Below are 19,013 nucleotides of genomic sequence, written 5' to 3'. Positions count from 1 at the left end.
ATTGGAGATATGAGTCACATGGACTTTTTGGCCCAGACTGGCTCTGATCTGTGATCCTCAGATCTCAGCCTTCTGAATAGCTAAGCTTAACAGGTGAGCCACTGGCATTTGACTATTTTTTAAATATTATGTTTAAGAAATGTAATGTATATGGGGCTGGGAGTTTGGCCTAGTTGTAGAGTGCTTGCCTAGCATGCACCAAGACCCAGGTTTGATTCCTTGGTACCACATACATAGAAAAAGCTGGAAGTGGTACTGTGGCTCAAGTGATAGAGCTTTAGTCTTGAAGAAATCCAAGGACCATGCTCAGGCCCTGAGTTCAAGCCCCAGGACTGGCCAAAGGAAAAGAAAAAAAAAGTTGTGTACTGATGACTTGCTAGGCTGCTGTTAGAAACTCAGGTAAATCTATAAGATTCCTGGAAATGGGAAATGTGGAACTGCAGTTGTGACTCTAGTGTTGGAGTACCAATAATTTGTAAAAGAAGTTGAAAGAGAGTGTGGGTCCTTGAGTTCAAGTCCAGTACCAGCACACACACAAAAAAAATCTTTTATATGGAGACATCTGTAAGCCTAATGTCACTTAGGTTAAGGTTTAGAGGTATAATTTTAAACTGTTCTTAGGAACAAAAACAAAGAGAATTATAAAATTTATTCGGTTGGATAGTAAATTTGAATGACTATGCTGGGGGAAAACATAATCCCTACTTAATCGTCACACAAGCAGTGATAAGCAGGGAGGAAACACTGAACTGTGAAAGGAGAATCAGACCCACCAGGTGCATTGTGGAGGAGAAGCCTTGCAGGCAGAAGAGGTACACCAGCCATGTCAGAAGGAGCCTTGGTATTGACATGATCAGAACAAAGTGTGAGGTACCTGACTACAAATCAGGGGATAGATTTCCACACTAAAATTCATACCTAACCAGTCGTGAAGACTCACGCCTGTAATCCTGAGGCTGAGATCTGAGGATCAAAGTTCAAAGCCAGCTGGGCACAAAAGGGCCTGATATTCTTATCTCTAATGAACCTCTAGAAAAGGTGTGGGCTAGGGTGGTACACTTGAGTTAAAGAGCTCAGGAAAAACACCCAAACCCAGGGGTAGGATGGTAACCTTGAGCTGTGGAGCTCAGGGACAGTGCCCAGGCGGAGTTCAAGCTCCATCACACTCACACACACACTCGTACCTTTCCTCTTAGTCATGGATGGAGCTGTGGCACCATTTTGAGGAGAGAAAGGTTATCTTTTGGGAAAATATAAAATGGGTTGTGATGGCAGGAGTTTCTTAGCTTGGGTGACAGCTGGTCAGATAAAGTCACTGAGCCCAAATAGGATCAGAACAAGGTCAGGCATAGCTTTATTTTCCCCTACTGTTTCATTGATATTGCTACCTCATACCACGTTACAAAGAAAAATGGAAAGCTCTATCTATTTGACATTGGTCTTAACCTACTACTGTTAAGAAAAATGTTTTGTTTTTCATTTAATCATGCCAGTTTCTTGAAAATTAACTATCCTTCTCTCCAAAATAGTTAACTATATTTGACTACATATTTAAATTATGTGATAATCTTAAACACCAGGACTACCCACCCAGCACTGTGATCAGAAAGACAATACCCAGCATGTGGCTTTCAAGGAGGGTTACCTTTCCTCTCCCTTCTGCTCTCTGGCAGTGCCCAGCAGACTAACTCAGGTGAGCTGTGCTGAGTGTGGTTGCTGTTGTATATCAAAGCTAGTAGTTGCCTCCTTTCTTCATAAAAACAAAGGTAGCATTATAGCTATTGAACTCCTGAAATTCAAAAGCCTGGTTTCAACAATATGTTGTTATTTTTTGTGACTGTGACAAAACACCTTTCAGAAGGAAGAATTTATTTTGGCTAATGGTTTTAGAGGGTTCTGTCCATAGTTGTTTATCTTCATGAGAAGCTAGGGATGGATGAGCTTCTTCACTTCACTAGGTACAGGATGCAAAGGGGAGAATCTAAGGGGAAAAGGGACCAGGTACAAAATTACCCTCAACCTCCCCCCTACAAGGGACTGATTTCCTCCAGCTCGGTTCCACCTCCTAAAGTCTCCAGAACCTCCCAAAACAGAGCCACCAGCTGAGGACCAAGCACCCTCCTGACCATGTAGGGACATTCCATTGTCAAACCATAGCAAACCATTTTTTTTCAACCAGAAGAATCTAGAAGTATTAATATATAAAGCTCATCTCTAAATGATGCCTGCTACAGTGGAAATCTTGGTTTCCAGTAACAAAAAATGGTACCTATAATAGGAGTAAATGAAGTTTCACTGCAGTTAAATCATACTGTTGAGTTTGAAGTTAAGAGTTATAAGTTGGGCTGGGAGTTTGGCCTAGTGGTAGAGTGCTTGCCTAGCATACACGAAGATCCCAGTTCAATTCCTTGGTACCACATACATAGAAAAAAGCTGGAAGTGGTACTGTGGCTCAAGTGGTAGAACTCTAGCCTTGAGAAAGTCCAAGGACAGTGCTCAGGCCCCAAGCCCAAGCCCAGGACTGGCAAAAAATAAAATGAAATAAAAATTTTAAAAAATTATGTTATAGTTTAGTGTAAGACCAGATCAAACACACACACGGTTCTGTTACAAACATCCACAATTCAGCTTTTAACATGTTAACAATATGATTAACTTAATGGAGTGTAAAGTCCTATAGAACGGCCTTACAACCAGATTGCAACAATCTTGACACTGAAAATAGGTTGCTAGCAAGTCTTTTGTTTTTGTTTTTGTTTTTTTGTCCATTATGGGGCTTGAACTCTGGGCCTGGGCATTGTCCCTAGCTCTTCAGCTCAAGACTGGTGCTCTACCACTTGAGCCACAGCACCACTTCAGTTTTCTGGTAGTTAATTACAGATAAGACTCTTCACAGACTTCCATGCCTGATCTGGCCTTTTACCTCAATCCTCAGATCTCAGCCTCCTGAATAGCTAGGATTACAAGTAAGACAGACTGGTGCCCAGTAACTATTCCTTTAAAGTAACAAATGTGGCATAATTTCTCTTTAAATTATATTCAAATCTTCGCTCTCAGCATCTAAGAAATAAAATAAAAAATAATCAGCAATAGTCAAAATGATTTTTTAAACCTTTATTGGTACTGTCTTCTTTATGAACTAATCTATACATGTTTTCCAAACTATATCCTTACAATATGAAGTCAAGTACTTTACTTGATATTAAAACTTGCAAAAAGCAGTTAGCTACTTATAAACATCAGGTATAATTTTAAGTTCTGAATAAAAAAAATATTTCTAATGTAATGAATGCTTTGTCAAAACATTGGAAAAACCTCTGATTACTTTTTAAAATAAAAGTCACAGTAAGTAAATAATTACTATGTACACAACGGCTTGCTTATATGACATTACTGAGAAGAGCTCTTTTCTCTCATTAGGCTCTTTTCTCTATTTCTAGAATGCAAATAAAGTTGTCTGTGACAATTAGCAGGTTAATACCTTTATATTTTTAGTTTGATTTGATCTTTTAGAGCTGCTAGACTGAAATAAGAAGTCTTTGTAGAAACACCATACTTGGAAGCCATGAAGATCACTTAGTTTTTGAATATTTTATACTAGTAGCATTTGTTAGAAGTTATTCACAGGTGCTAGAATACTAAGGTGATTGGAATGTCACACTAAGGAAATTATCTTTATCCTTATTGTATGAATGTCTAATAACTACATATCAAATAAAAAGATATTAATACTGATTGAATGCTTAATACACTTTAGGATTACATTTATACTGACTTTTTATAATTTTAGCTAATCTAATCTAATAATTTTTCTTTTAAAATGAAGCAAGCATGTAGTTTCCATTTATGATAAATCCCAAACTTTTTCTTTTTTTAAGTTCTTCTATTTTGATTACTTCTTTTAGGAAAACAGGAATAATAAGTGAAAAGGGATGCCTTTTAAATTTTGTATTATCTTGTTATTGGAAAGATATGTGATAATTCCAAAAATAATAGGAATGAAAAGATATGGATGAAGCCAGGTGTTGGTGGCTCATAATTGTAATTCTACTCAGGAAGCTGAAATCTGAAGGTCAAGATTTGAAGATAGCCTCAGCAGACAAATCTGAGAGACTCTTATCTTCAATTAATCTCCAAAAAGCTAGAAGATATGACTCACACGGTACAGTGCCAGTCTTGAGTATAACAAATAAGGGCAAGTTCAGGGCCTTAAATTTAAGCCCCAGTACTAGCACACACACACATTAAAAAAAAACATGGAGGAAGGAAAATTCCGTAAGGTACCATTACATGGTAAATTTGTTAAAAAAAAAACAAAAAAAAAAAACAAAAAAATGGAAGCCAGGTGCCAGTGGTTCACACCTGTAATCCTAGCTACTCACAAGGCTAAGATCTGAGGATCATGGTGTAAAGCCAGCCTGGGCAGAAAGGTCAATTAACAATAAAGCTAGAAGTAGAGCTGTGGCTCAAGTGGTACAATGCTACCCTTGAGTGAAAAAGCTCAGAGACAACACCCAGGCCCTGAGGTCAAGCCCCATGAACAACAGAAAATAATTTTTTTAAAAATGAAGTAGAATATTTTATATATGCTTAATTGGTTATTTGAAATAAGAGAAGGAAAGGGAGAAATCAAGATGTGCGGGGGGGAGGGAAATGGGGACCATGACATGCGAAAGGGTATCAATATTTATGAAGTACCTTCTATCTGGTGAATATAATGTAACCCTTCTATTAATTACAATAAAAATATATGAAAAAATGAAGTAGATGAATGAAGAAAGGAAAGGGGGTAGGAATGAAGTCATAATGCATGTTATATGAAACTAGGAAAACTGAAGAGAGGGGTTAGACTGGCAGGCATTAGGGAAAAAGAAAAGGGGTGACATTGATCAAGATGCATTGTTCATATAAACTAACAGGTTGAATAGTAACTCTTTTGTACAACTACTTAAAGATAATATGATTTAGGGCTGGGAGTTTGGCCTAATGGTAAGAGTGCTTGCCTAGCATGCATGAAGACCTGGGTTCAATTCCTAGGTACCACATACATAGAAAAAAAGCCAGAAGTGTTGCTGAGGCTAAAGTGGTAAAGCTCTAGCCTTGAGAAAAGTCCAAGGACACTGCTCAGGCCCTGAGCTCAAGTCCGGAACTGGCAAAATAATAATAATATGATTTAAAAATAACATTTAAATTAAATTAAATGTAAAAGGTAGCCCAGAAATCAACAGACAATTAGTACTTTATGACTCTGACCTACCAGTTCAATCTTGGTTTATCTGGTTGCAAGATTAATGGCTGTCCATTCTAATGACAAGTGATTGACCTTTTAAAGTTAGATTGTTGCCTACCTGCGGTCAATATTTTTAAAGAATTTATATTTTGTGGCTTAAATGTATTGATGTCAAAATATTGTGTAGCTATCAGTGTTCTATTTTATGCCTTTGGCACTATGGACAATTACAACTTTTAATTTGTGGTCAACTTGAGATAACATTTTATAAATCATTGACTTGAGAACATTATGTTCTCATAACATTTTAAGCCAATCTAAAATTTCAAAACAAATTTCTCTAATATAAATGACCATCTTTCTTTACCAATTTTTCTTTCAATAGAAAACAAACCACAGGGAGATTTTGAGGGGAAAAACACCTTCAGTTTGTTTGAGAGAATTCTTTTAGCTGAAACTCTGTATTATTTGTGTGCTCACAGTGCCTAATATGAAACACATTATATTTTGATCCAACTCACCATGGAGCCTAACCAATTACATATCTTAAAAGGAGAGGGACTTAAGATTTCATCTTCAAGTCTGTTTTTCTGATATTGACATTTGTGTTTTTAGCCACCTCTTAAAAATTTACTAATTGTTTAATTTGTTCTGTCTGCAATGATTGTCTCCTTAACAACATTTTTTTGCTTTTGAATTCTTTAGGGAAAATAGGAACGGTTGGCATAAGCACTTTTTGACCACAAGACAGAAGGCTGCAAATCTTGTTGCTGACATTGCTATCTGCAATGGGAGGGTGAGGATTTACATTTAAGGGTGGCAGAAACCCGGGTCTGTTCTGCATGAAACTATGATCAAAAGAAAAAGCCCCAGAACCACGCCTTTCTAGAATTGCATGATTTCTCCTGCTCAAGGAAGCTGGTGGGATATTCTCCAGCAATTCTTTGGATCCTGACAACAGGGAAGGAGATGGTGAGAAGATCTTTTTCTTTCCTGAAAATGTTTTGCCATCTTCTCCAGTTGGAGGGGCAGTACCCTCTGAGAGCTGAGAATCAGAGCTGTAATGATTAGCTCCAGAGTTTCTTTTCTGAACTATACTTTTCAAGGTGGAGGCAAATACTGTCTGGTTTGCATCTGGGTCCTGGTCAACAGGGATTTCGATACATGGCTGATTTCCTTCTGGAAACAAAGATTGGAAGTTTATTTCATCATAGGACATCTTTCTTGAATTGGCTTGATCAAAGGCTCTGAATAAATGTGCAGTGTCTTTTACATCAATGCTTTGGTGTCTAGTGATAAATCTCTTGGAAAGTGCCAGTGCATTGGTTTTGTAGGATAATTCTTCCTCTGGAGTAATATCTTGGAGCTCTTCTTGCAAGGAGGCCACTCTATTTTGGTGCTTTAATGATGGTGTGGTCTTGATCCAGCCTGGGTTCTGGGATAGCTTGGGCCCATTTGGGGCCATTGCTGGCTTCCTTACAGGAGAGCCAGGGTCCCAGGTGTCATCACTGCTTTTGGAGGGCTCCCGATCTTTAAAGCCAAAAAACGTCAGGTCAGTTTCAGAAGAGGGTGAAAGTGGCGATGAGGCTGTTTTGATGTCTATTTCCGATGGAGTCGTGCAGGTGGCTGGGGAAGGACACCCATTCATATCTGCGGGAGGCATATTTAGGTACTGTTGGGTAGTATGCCTCCCAGAGGGGGATTTTGCTGTTGTTATGATGATGACCTCTTTCCCTTTTGCCTGGCAAGCACTGAGGAGAACATTCAGGGTCTCTCTGTCTTCTGCATTTATGGCATACACCAGAGCTGAGTAACCAGAATGGTCTTGCAAGCTGAGGTCAGCTCCACTCTTGAGGAGCAAAGAAACTACTTCTGGACCAGCTTTGTCCAAGCAAGCATGCATCAGAGCTGTCTTTCCAGATTTGTCCTGGATGTTGGGATCAGCATTGTTCTCTAACAGATACTTAACCATCTTGGCTTTACTGACACTCTGGTGATCCACATGTTTGGTCCTACAGGCAATCATCAGAGGTGTTTCCCCACGGTCATTGCTCTCATTGATGTAGGCACCTCCTTCCAGCAAAAGCCTGGTGAGGCGAAGGCGGCTCTGATGGACTGCTTTGATCAAGGAATTGCCATCACTTGAAATTTCTGTACTTTCATCCATCCTCAAAAATCAGAGAAGTCAATACCTGGCTATTAAAGAAAATGAAGACCAAAATGTGAGCCCAAACCAGCATCCCAACTTATTTTTATTTTGCCACTTAAAATTTCTGAAATATACAGACATAAATGAACTATGCTACTAATACTTGCGGAGAAACATGGTGAGTTGCAAAATAAAAGAAATACAGGCAGGCTGGGAATATGGCTTAGTGGGAGAGAGCTTGCCTAGCATGCAAGGGTTCAATTCTTCAGTACCACATAAACAGAAAAAGCTGCTGTGGCTCAAATAGTAAAGGGCTAGCCTTAAGCAAAAGAAGGTCAGGGACAGTGCCCAGGCCCTGAGTTCAAGCCCCAGGACTGACAAAAAATTAAGAAAGGAAAGAAGGAAGGAAGGAAGGAGAGAAGGAGAGAGGGAGGGAGGAAGGGGAAAAAATGGGAAGAAATGCAGGATAGTAATGACCTTCAAGGAATTATAACTAACAAGTAATTTTAGTTATTGTAATTTGATTATGTAAATTTTCTCAAATATTTATGTTTTGGCAATCAAATACTAGTACTTTTTTATTATAATGTATATAGGGATTACAGTTATATTCGCCAGATAGTAGGAGCATTACTTCTCATCATATTGATCCCCTTCTCATTTTTGTGCCCATTTCCCTCCCCTTCTCCCCCTCCCAATCATCTTGTTTTCTCCCCTTCCCTTTCCTGTTTCAAATAAACAAATAAACATATATACAATATGCCAGAAAGTCAGAACTGTAGCAATATGAGATTAACCAAAGGGCAACAACAGACAAGAGAAATAACATAGTACATTAAGGCGCTCCATATCCTGGAGATCCTTTCATTTAGCCTCATTCTATATGGCCTTATGTATCTAGGTTTTGCGCTATTAACATAGTACTTTCTGAAATCAAACGATAATATACTTAGTTTTTTCCTGTGAGAAATAGCTCCACTTCCGGCTTTTTGATTGTTAGGTGGAATAACAGTCTCATGAACTTTAATTACCTGGGCAGGCTTTGAACTGCAATCCCCAGGACTTAGCTTACTGAGTAGCTAGGATTACAGTTATGAGTCACTGAAGTCCAGCAACTAAACAATATTTTAAAAGCTATCAGCCCACAATAATAGAAAAGGAGAAAGAACAGCAACAACATTTTGATAGCCAGACAAGCCAACCTAAGAAAGTTGTACCTCATGTCAGTGAAGGTAAAAGCTAGGAACTAAACTCATACACTGTACAGAATTCTCAAAATTTGCAGCCTCAGAAAGTTTTAGAACGGAGATGAGGGTCGGGTGAGGACTTTAGCAAAGATAAAGAGGATCAAGTGAAAAGCTGTTAGAAGCAATGAGGTCTTGCTGATTGGCATTTATTCTACCTTGGGCCAGCAGCAGAAAGCAGATGAAAACCAACAATCTTGGGTTCCAACACTGAGCCACTGAATCAGAGCCTGCATTTTGCCTAGATCCTTGGGTGATTTGGGTATGTGCAAGTTTGAGAAGTGCTACCATGGTAGTTCTTCCAATGCCAATCCCTGAGAGGCAGGTGAGAGGCCCTCTCCCAACCCAAGAGATGTACATAGATTTGTTCTCTGAAAAGGATGAAATAGTGGGACTAGAGATGCCCTCATCTTCTTTGTTCTTCCTAAGCAAAAGCTGAGGAAGAAGGAAGGGATGGGCTAAGCGATTGTTTGTTTGCTGACCACTGCCTGAAAGGACCCATAACCCACTTCCCCCAGCCATGGTACAAGATGACTGGCATCCTACCTTATTTCCTGAACCCAAACTGCTATATTCTTCTCTCAAGACTAGGACCTACGTTGGGAGTTTGGCCTAGTGGTGGAGTGCTTGCCTAACATGCCCAAAGCCCTGGTTTTGATTCCTTGGTACCATATACACAGAAAAGTGTAAGTGGAAGTGATGCTATGGCTCAAGTAGTGAAGCACTAACCTTGAGAAAGCTCAAGGATAGTTCCCAGGCCCTGAGTTCAAGCCCAAGACTGGCAAAAAAGAAAAGACTAGGACCTGCCTAAGAGAAAACATGTAAGGTATTGAGCTCACATGTCACAATAATGATTGCAGGTGAAGCCTCATGTGCAGGTTCTGCGACTCTCATCATCTTTTCAAACCCAGTTCTTTGGCTATGAATAGACAGTTTCCTTGCCCTGTTATGTGTGTAGGCTCATGGTATTCACTTCTGCTGTCCTCGTTTACCCTGCTCTGACTACCTAAGAGAAGTCTTGGGCGCAGGCCAGGGATGGAAGTGTCCTCTCCCTTTGCATTCTGGGACTCACTTCTGATCTTGAGGGTCTCTCGTTAGGGTTCAGGGATGTTAAGCATTCTTCATTTGTCTCTTTTGTGCTTTTTACCAGTTAAGTAATTATGCTATTTAGGGATAATTTATGGGTAGAAAAATCAAAAGGGAAAGGTTGGGGCTCAGGAGAACAATATGAACTTGGAGGGATACTGAGTTTCACATAATGTTCTATCTCTCAACTTAGACAGTATATGTAAGAGTGTTCGATGGGACCGGGAGTTTGGCCTAGTGGTAGAGTGCTTGTGTAGCATGCACGAAGACCTGGGTTTGATTCCTTGGTACCACATACATAGAAAAAAAGCAAGAAATGGTGCTGAGGCTCAAGTGGTAGAGCCTTGAGAAAAAGAACCCAAGGACAGTGCTCAGGCCCTGAGTCCAAGCCCAGGACTGGCAATAAAAAAAAAAAAAGAGTGTTTGCTTTCTATTCTTTAAATAGTCTATATTCCAGTTGGGTGCAGTGGCTCACGCCTGTAATCCTAGGTACTCAGGAGGCAGAGATCTAAGGATTGCGGTTCAAAGACAGACGGGGCACTAAAGTCTGTGACACTCTTATCACCAATTAACCACTAGAAAACTGGAAGTGTTGCTGTGGCTCAAGGGGCAGGGCAGTAGCCTTGAACTAAAGAGCTCAGGGACAACGCCCAGGCCCAGAGTTCAAGCCCCACAACTAACAAAAAAAATAGTATATATATTTTACTTTATATATATATATATATATATATATTACATGGTCTTCCATATAATACTACTCTAGTAATGGGTACTAAGACATATGACATATGAAAGGGTATCAATGTAAGTGAATTAATGCACCTTCTATCTGGCAAATATCATGTAACCCTTTTATTAATTACAATAAAAATATATTAAAAAATACTACTCTAATTTATTTATTCCAAAATAGAACTTGTGTAAGAAAAGAGCATATGTGAACATATACCATTATTAGAATTTATTCATAATAAATTTTATTTGTATTTGTACATGTACAAAAATGTATTGAGTTTGGTGATTATGATTATGATTATTATCATAGTGGAATTTGAACTCAGGGACTGTGTATGCTCAGTTTGCTTATTCAGCTGGCACTCTACCACTTCAGCCATGTCCCAAGGCCTGCTTTTTTGCTGGTTATGTTGAGGCATAGTCTCATGAACTTTTCTGCAGGGACTAGCTTTAAAGCACAGTCTCCTAAGTAGCCACACACAACAAATAGTATTACAGACAGTATTTATGCCTAAATATTTAATTTGAGTACTGTGGGTGAGTTCCTGAAAGGTGCTACTCCAAAAAGAAATGTGCATCTCTAACTTGGTTATCATGCATGATGCGCAATCGAAGGCCAACTTTCCAATAAGCATGTCCCTAACACAGTGACAGTGAATGCCTAGATCTTATGCCCTCCCATCGTCATATTCCAGAGCTAAACATACCAGCAATGCAGGAAGGCAGGGATTCAGAATCTGTTGATAAACTGGTTCCAACTCAGAGCTCTAGTCTGGAAACAAAGCATTTGAAAAGAGCCCATGTGAGACAACGAGTACAAAAGAAACCTCTTAGCACTTATTCACATACAACAGACTTTGATATGGCTAAGAAATTTGAGGGAGTAAGGTGGAACATAATAGCAAATACAGAAACCACTTGGTAACTGAAATCCAAGAGATATACTTCCAATCAAAACACACATGCACACACAAGTAAAAATAAAAACTTGGATGAAAGCATTTGAAAACAGATATTCAAATAAGAACATGTTACAAGAACTTGAATATTATAACCTCCTGTAGTTTCTATTATTTGGAAATCCCTATAACTTGTCTTAGAAGAACTTTTTGGCAAGACAGCAGACTTATGTAAAGGATCTTCTCTACAACACTAAACCTGGGCACTTGCTGGAATCACGAAGCTCTGAGGAAAAAAGCTAGCTGGCAAGGTGCTGGTGACTGGCATGCCTGAGTCTGGTATTGTAGTCAGGATACTTGGACAGGATGCCCTGGGATCATTCTGTCATTTTCCATAGGCCCTCTGAGTCCTCTGGAAAGGAGAATGCTGTGGGCTCTAGATCCTCTGAGAAGTTTAGCACTATCCTAACTAGATACCATGTGTATGAGGCCAGGAGGGTTACCTAGAAAACATGCTGGCATGAGGTTTTTTATTTCTTCTTTATTTTGTTATGTTTTAACCGACAGTGCCTTGTTATGTTGTCAGATTTGTCCTGGGATACAGCAATCTTCCTGGCTTAGCATACTGAATAGCTGGGACTATAGACACTCATCACTCTGCTGTGATGACTATTGCAGCCATTTGGGTTGTTCCACTTAGTATAGCAATTCTGTCATTGCTTAAACAGTAAAAGTTGCCAAGATAAAAGTTGTCAACCACTTTATCCTCCAAAGGTATAAAACATGTATGGTTTCCTAGTGTTTGCTGTGAAATCCATGCCTTACTGGAGTATTTCCTGGGTCTTCAGTCCTTCATCCTCTTTCAGGTAGGTTTTTTTGTTTTGTTTTGTTTTTTGTTTTTGCTAGTCCTGGGCTTGAGCTCAGGGCCTGAGCACTGTCCTTGGATTTTCTCAAGGCTAGAGCTCTACAACTTGAGCCTCAGCACCACTTCCAGCTTTTTTTCTATGTATGTGGTACTAAGGAATCAAACCTGGGTCTTCATGTATGCTAGGCAAGCACTCTACCACTAGGCCAAACTCTCGGCTTCAGGTAGTTCTTTTATCTTGCTTTATCCAAGTAGACATCAAAAGTGCCGACATTTAAGTCTGACTTACTCTTCATTATGTTTGATGATGACCACTTCTCCTGCCTTGAAAGTTCTTTCATCCTGCTCCTGTGAGAACCATCCCAGAACTGCTGTCATATTAGAGTCTGATCCACCCTTGTTACATGTAGCTTTCAGACAATTCTGAGGCTCAGGCACCCCTTTCATATATATATATATACATATATATGTGTATATATATATATATATGTGTGTGTATACATGATTCAACTGGAATTGTTCAAAACCAGATAGAGCTAGATTTCAATCGTGATTCTCCTACTTACTAGCGGTTTACAGTATGCCTGGTCAAATCTCAGGCTGTCAAATTGAGTCCATCCCCTGAGTAATGACAGTTGTATAATGCTCATTCCATGCAAGTGCAGAAATGAAATCATACAATATCAGAAGGAGACATTTTTCTGTTGTACTTTCTACTCACTATTTTATTGTCAATGTATCTTAACATTTGGCTTTCTTTTATTTTTATCACATCTCAAATCTATAGCCTATTTAAGCAACAGCTAAAATGTTGAAAAAAATTTTAGAATCTTTAATAATGGTTTATAAAGCATGCATGGAATTTAGTAAATAGGCAATTGAAAGAACATGTCCTTTATGTATATGCATTTTCCTAAAACTATTATTCAGCATCATTATAAGATCTTAATTATTAATTAAGATATTAATCATTAACAGAGATTGATTCTCTGGACAAATGGATCAGAAAGACTCCAAACTTGGAGATAGAATGTTGCATAAGAGCCTGTAGGCTGAATGGTAGGATTCCTGGCTCTGCCCTGCTACTAGGAGACAGGGAGCCAGAAAAAAAATATTAAAAACATTGCATTTAGCCAGCCATGGTGGCTCACGCCTTTAATCCTCGCTACTCAGGAGGCTGAGATCTGAGGATCAAGGTTCAAAGCCAGCCCGGGTACTAAAGAATGTGAGAATCTCATCTCCCATTAATCACTAGAAAATGGGAAATGGAGCTGTGAATCAATGGGTAAGACTGTAACTCTGAGCTGAAGAGCTCAGAGACAACACCCATGACCCACAAACAAACAACAACAACAAAAAACATTGCATTTAGAACTTTGTACCCCAGTAAAAATATCTGTTGGTAAATGAACCAGTTCTAACCATAACAACACGTACCCTTTGAAGCAGACACCCACTCCAAACAGAAATAGAAAATTACCTGAAAACATGATTCCAGACTTCATAGTTTACTTTTATCTCTTCTCTCCCCTTGGATGAGTTGTTTTTTTTTTTTTTTAACCAACCAGCTGTCAGTTCCTACCAAAGAAATCAAAGCTATTCAGACTCATATAAACACCAAAGATTTGTTACGCACATTTGGAATCTAGTTTTTTAATTCCTTGTTAAGAAATCCTTACAGTGTTCAGTTTATCGCATTTCACTGATTATGAGTTTGTCAAAACATCTGGAGTGGATCCTTTGCACAGCAACTGAATATGTGTCTGTTCACAGAGTCTGACCAGCAGTGAGTGCTTGCTGGAGAGCGGGGAGGGCCTGGTCACTCACATGGCCCCTGTTTTGTGCAGGTGAGGAGGCTGGGGAGGAAAAGGTAAGGTTTGCCAGGGGTTTGTGCAAATTTGTATTTTACCTTAACACCTCCTGTCTCAGATGGGCACCTTCTGTGTGATACGTAACATGGTAGTGAGATGTGGGCTGAAGTGCTTTGAAAGTCATCTTGGAGATGAGAGGCAGGACTTTTCATGCGGTTATATTTTTTTCCTCCCCATCCCCCTCCCTTCTCAGGTTTCCTTTCATTAAGAAATTAGGGGCATTTTCCCCTTTCTGCCTTTAATATATCTCTAAGGAGGAGCCATGACCCCCCCATAAAATAAGTTGTTTGTTGATGGTAGGGAAGGGTGGGAACAGGGGTGGGGGGGCATCACAAATGGGCTTGAAGCTCAGAATTCAGTCCTTCCCCCTGTCCCCAGTCACTGGCATTCTGTACTCTGTGGTAGGGCCATTAGGAACCTGAGCTATCTACTTTATAACAAGTGATTGTGAATATTTTACAAAACCAAAATACTTAGGAATTCAGTTTCTAAATATAAATCAGCAAATACGTTCCTGCCTATGTAAGCCCTCAGGGCTGGTGGGGTCTGACAATGAGAAGCCAAATTTAATACATCATCAGCTTCTCCATCCTAAGAATCACATAAGCCTGATAAACAGATTCCTCATTCTTGTCCTATCTGCAGCCAACCTCTGTCCAGCTTACATAGGGTTGTCTCCATCTTCACACACACACACACACACACACACACACACACACACACACACACACACACACACACCACCCTCCAGGATGGTTGATGCTTAACTTGTGCACTGAAGAGAAGGGCAAGGTCATTTGTCATATCCCAAAGAAGAGTTAAGGGGAGACTTCACATCGAGTTGGAACTGACCTGGATTGAAGGTTTGCTAATCTGCTCAGGCTTGACAAACCCCCCCCCCCCGAGTCCAAATGGGCAGTACAAGGCCAGGAGGTAGAGACCAGCTGTACTTGAAATGATGCAAACCTGTCGGCCACAAGCTCTACAGCCAGGAGAGGTACAAGGCCGGGGCAAAGGCTGCACCTGAGATTGCTGCACCTGAGAGCGTCTGGGAACCGGACAACTGGCCAGCAAGCGTGCATGCACTTCCCTGCTCCTGGCTCCTACGAAATACTCTTTCCTGAGGGAGAGAGGAGTTGGTACACTTTGCTGTTGGTACACAGCTATCTTCTAGCTTCCTCAGGCCTTTAGGTCGGGCCCCAGGGCAATGGATGCCCTACCATCTTTCCATAGATTCCCTCTTCAGCAGATACAAGGCAAGAGAAGAGGCAGGCAGACAGCACCACAGACCTGCACCTACCTCCCAGTCTCTGGGAACCAAGGTGAGTGGATTCCCAAGCTGCTGAGGCTGGTGGCGTCTTTCCCTCCCCCGCAGTCGTTTCCTCAGTTTTTTTCCAAGAGCAGGAAGGAGCAAGAGCAAGGTGCTGTCAGAGAAGGGCAAAGCAAGGTGACTGGGGCGACAGTGCTGGGGCACGGGTGGGGGTGGGGTGCGCGTTTCGCCGCCGCCTCTCCGCGCCAGGGCAAGAAGCCCTCCATGAAGACTGGTTCGGCTCCGTGCCTCTGCCGAGCGGTCCCCGCCTGGGGGACGCGGCCCCTGGGAATGGCGCGCCTGGGGTGGGGGTGGGGGGACAGCCATGGCACTCATCCTGAGGCAGGTGAACCTTTGCACGTCCCAGCTGGGGTCTGCTTTCCGATGTCATAGATGTAAGCGCCCTGGAGCCACGGGCACCGGGCCGCCAGTCCCCCGCGTGGGCTCTTCTTGCAACAGCCCGCAGCCGCAAACAGCCCGCAGCCCCCCAGTCCGCCCTCGGGGCCCGTCCCGCCCGTCCCGCCCGTCCCGCCGCCCAGCGGCCCTGGCACCTGCGGAGGCGCGCGTCCAGCCCGACCCTCCGACCCGCGCGCTCCCGCGGCGCGCCGACACCCTGCACCCCCGTCCCCGTCCGCTCCGAGAGGCCCACAAGGAGGCAGAGCCCGCATCCCAGCGGGATGCCCGAGCCGCGGCTGGAGCCCGGAGCGGGAGGGCACTGCGGGAGGCGCACGGTGGCGGAAGGGAGGGGCGGACAGGGCTCCAGCAGAACGCGCCCCGGGGTGGCGGGCCAGAGGTGGATATTTTGGGGGGCTACAGCTCGGTGGCCCTCGGCCGGCCGGGTCTCGCTCACTAGGGATCTGCAGTGTCCGGATGCGCGGGAGGTGTGGACGCCCAGGGCCTGAGCGGTGGCACCGAGCGGGGCGCCCGGAGGCCAGGCGGTCGCGGGGCTCCGGGCTGTGCCCTACCTAGATGCCCTTCTCCCAGCAGTCGCCCTGTACGCCCAAAGTTTCCCCCCCCCACCCCACCCCAAGTGGCACCGGGCAGAAACGGCGCGGCACACTGACCTGGGACGCGCTGTCGAGTTGGCGATGGCGCCTGCAGCCTCCCCGGGCTGCTCCCACCCTGGTTGCCGGTGGCCCCTGGAGCTCTGTGAGATCTGGGCTCTGATCTCCAGCACCACGGTGGACCTTGGATCCGGGTAGATGCCTCCGGGTTCCCGCCCCTGCTTGGCAGAGACTGGCGGTCGCCGGCTGCGAAGCGCAGCGTTGGAGTGGGAGCCGGGAGGCGCGCACCTCGCCAGACGCCCGGGTGGCGCGGCGCTTCCGCTGGGAGTGACGACGCGCCGGCTTCCCGCTGCCTGCAGGTGGGGGCGGCGGGCCAGCGCGGTCCCGCTGGCCAGAAGTCTCCTCGAAGCCCCGCCTCTGTCCTCACAAGCCCCGCCCCTGACCCCCTCCTCCCCTGCGACTCTAGAACAGGCCGTCTTTTTTTTTTTTTTTTTTTTTGTCTGAGGTCCTGAGATCTCTGGTAAGTGGCTGCACCCCACATCTCCCCACCAGCTCATATCAGCCCTTCTTGGTTCATGCTTCTGCCCTTCCCCGTGTCCTCCTCTCCTGTTATTGTCCCTGTACCCCCTTTAGTGGAAGCCAGAATATCACACACATCAGGTTGGAGTGTTAGTGTTTTTATGTTATGACTATATAGCCCTATTACACGATACTTGAAGTTTAATATACATCCTGACAAAATGCCACAACATAAATTTCATGTATTAAACTCCACCAAGAGATCAAGGCAAACGTAATTAAGTAGAAGTAACTGGTTTAAGTCTTCATTTATCATGTAGGGTCTGGTTGGAGAAAAGATCGATGTTTTTCCATTGTTCAGATAATGTCAATGAACACAGCTCGTCGTTCTCCCCAAAAAGGGAAAGTAGATTGATCTCTGGGCAGGCTCCTTTCTAGAGAAAAATAGCAGAAACAAATGCAGGGCACGTTCCAAGGACATACTGCTCCAAAGATGGGCTCTAAGCAACTGGAATCCTGGGTCTAGACTACCGTTTTTCAGCGCCTATTTGTGGGCATAAGGAAGAAAAAGAAAACTGCAGGTTTTCATAAGGGCACCCCCCGAAAATGTGTACTGAGACATAGTTTACATACTAAAAGATCCACAATCACAAGTCATCTGAAGCATTGTCTAGATCAAGAAACAGAACACGACCAGCTCCTAGAAGTCCCCCATCCTTTTTTTCCCCAGTCCTGGGACTTGAACTCAGGGCCTGAGCACTGTCCTTGGGCTTTCTCAAGGCTAGAGCTCTACCACTTGAGCCACAGCACCACTTCCAGTTTTTTTCTGTGTATGTGGTACCAGAGGAGCCAAACTCAGGGCTTCAGGCATGCTAGACATGCACTCTACCACTAGACCATGCTCCTGGCCCAGAAAAGTTGCCCTTCTGTTCTGGCATGTGAGGATCAGTGATGTCCAATAATCAGGTTGATTTTGCTTGTTTTTTGTACTTTATAACACCAGAACATACCTTGCAGTGTGGCTTTTTCTCCTTAATACTATGTTTGAATGATGCATACTTCGCGTGGTTATCATTCAGTCCCCTTGCCATATAATATTATATAATGTGTATGTACTTCAATTTATTTATGTTTTACCCTAATGGACATGGGTTAATTCTCAGGTTTGGGACGTTACAAATAAAACTGCTATGGTAATAGATGTCGGTTGGTGAACATACATATGGATTTCTTTTGGGTACATACCTAGGAATGGAATGTGAGTCATAAAGTAGGCATATGTTCGGTTTCAGAAGATATTGCTGAACAGCTTTATAAAGTGAATGATCCCATTTTCACTTTATTAGTATCCATTTTCTACTTGTTATCAAATATGTACCACTATAAATATAATGACTTAAACCAATGCTAATTTTTCTTACTTTCTAGATTTCAGGTGGCTAGATGTCAGGAGGACTGAGGTGTGTTATCTCTGGAGGCTCTGGAGAACACCCAATTTTCTGCTATTTCTAGCTTTTAGACACTGTCTTGCATTCTTAGGCTGGTGGCCCCTTTCTGTGTTCTTGAGTCTCTCTCTCTCTCTCTCTCTCTCTCTCTCTCTCTCTCTCTCTCTCTCTCTCTCTCTCTCTCTCTCTCTCTCTCTCTCTGTTCTTTCCTCCTTCCTTCCCTCTGGTTTTCCTGCTTCACCTTCTCAGGAACTTTTGCAGCTACACTGGGCCCACTTAGGTAATCTGCTATTCAAATATTCTTAATTTAAGCACTCTGAAAACCTCCTCTTGTCATGGCATGCAGTATTTTTCTAGGTTCTAGGAATAAATATACATTGTAGGGACAAGGTAAAATAGAGTTATGAATCTGATAAGCATCTTGTCCAGAAATTCTTCAATCTACTTTCTGTCTTCTCGAAATAAAATTTAAAAATCTGAACTATTGATTATGTCTCCAATATTTAAAAAAATTTAAATTGTACTGCAATTTATTTAGCATCAGTTTGAGACCTGTCACAGAGACCTGTGATGGGAATGCCCTCTTGAATTAAAAATCCCATGCTTATCACAACTGCAATTTCACAAAGTGACAGAGAATCTAGTCTTGTAATGGCT

At 42.5% G+C, this 19,013-nt stretch overlaps 1 protein-coding gene across 1 annotated transcript; it reads right to left on the bottom strand.

The window, feature by feature from the left end:
* Positions 1-4,310: 4,310 nt before the first annotated feature.
* Positions 4,311-16,655, bottom strand: Ankrd34b (ankyrin repeat domain 34B). Its single transcript, XM_090331698.1, has 5 exons — positions 16,453-16,655; positions 15,380-15,503; positions 13,689-13,786; positions 11,152-11,216; positions 4,311-7,426 (listed from the first exon to the last, which is right to left on the bottom strand). Exon 5 carries the CDS (start codon positions 7,395-7,397, stop codon positions 5,853-5,855), a length of 1,545 nt encoding a protein of 514 aa, XP_090187824.1. The 5' UTR covers positions 7,398-7,426; positions 11,152-11,216; positions 13,689-13,786; positions 15,380-15,503; positions 16,453-16,655; the 3' UTR covers positions 4,311-5,852.
* Between the last annotated feature and the right edge of the window lie 2,358 nt (positions 16,656-19,013).

The sequence above is a fragment of the Megascapheus bottae genome, chromosome 4, assembly GCF_031878675.1.
Source record: "Megascapheus bottae isolate mThoBot1 chromosome 4, mThoBot2.hap1, whole genome shotgun sequence".
In the NCBI taxonomy this organism is placed as follows: domain Eukaryota; kingdom Metazoa; phylum Chordata; class Mammalia; order Rodentia; family Geomyidae; genus Megascapheus; species Megascapheus bottae.
This window is presented reverse-complemented; position numbering and strand designations above follow the sequence as displayed.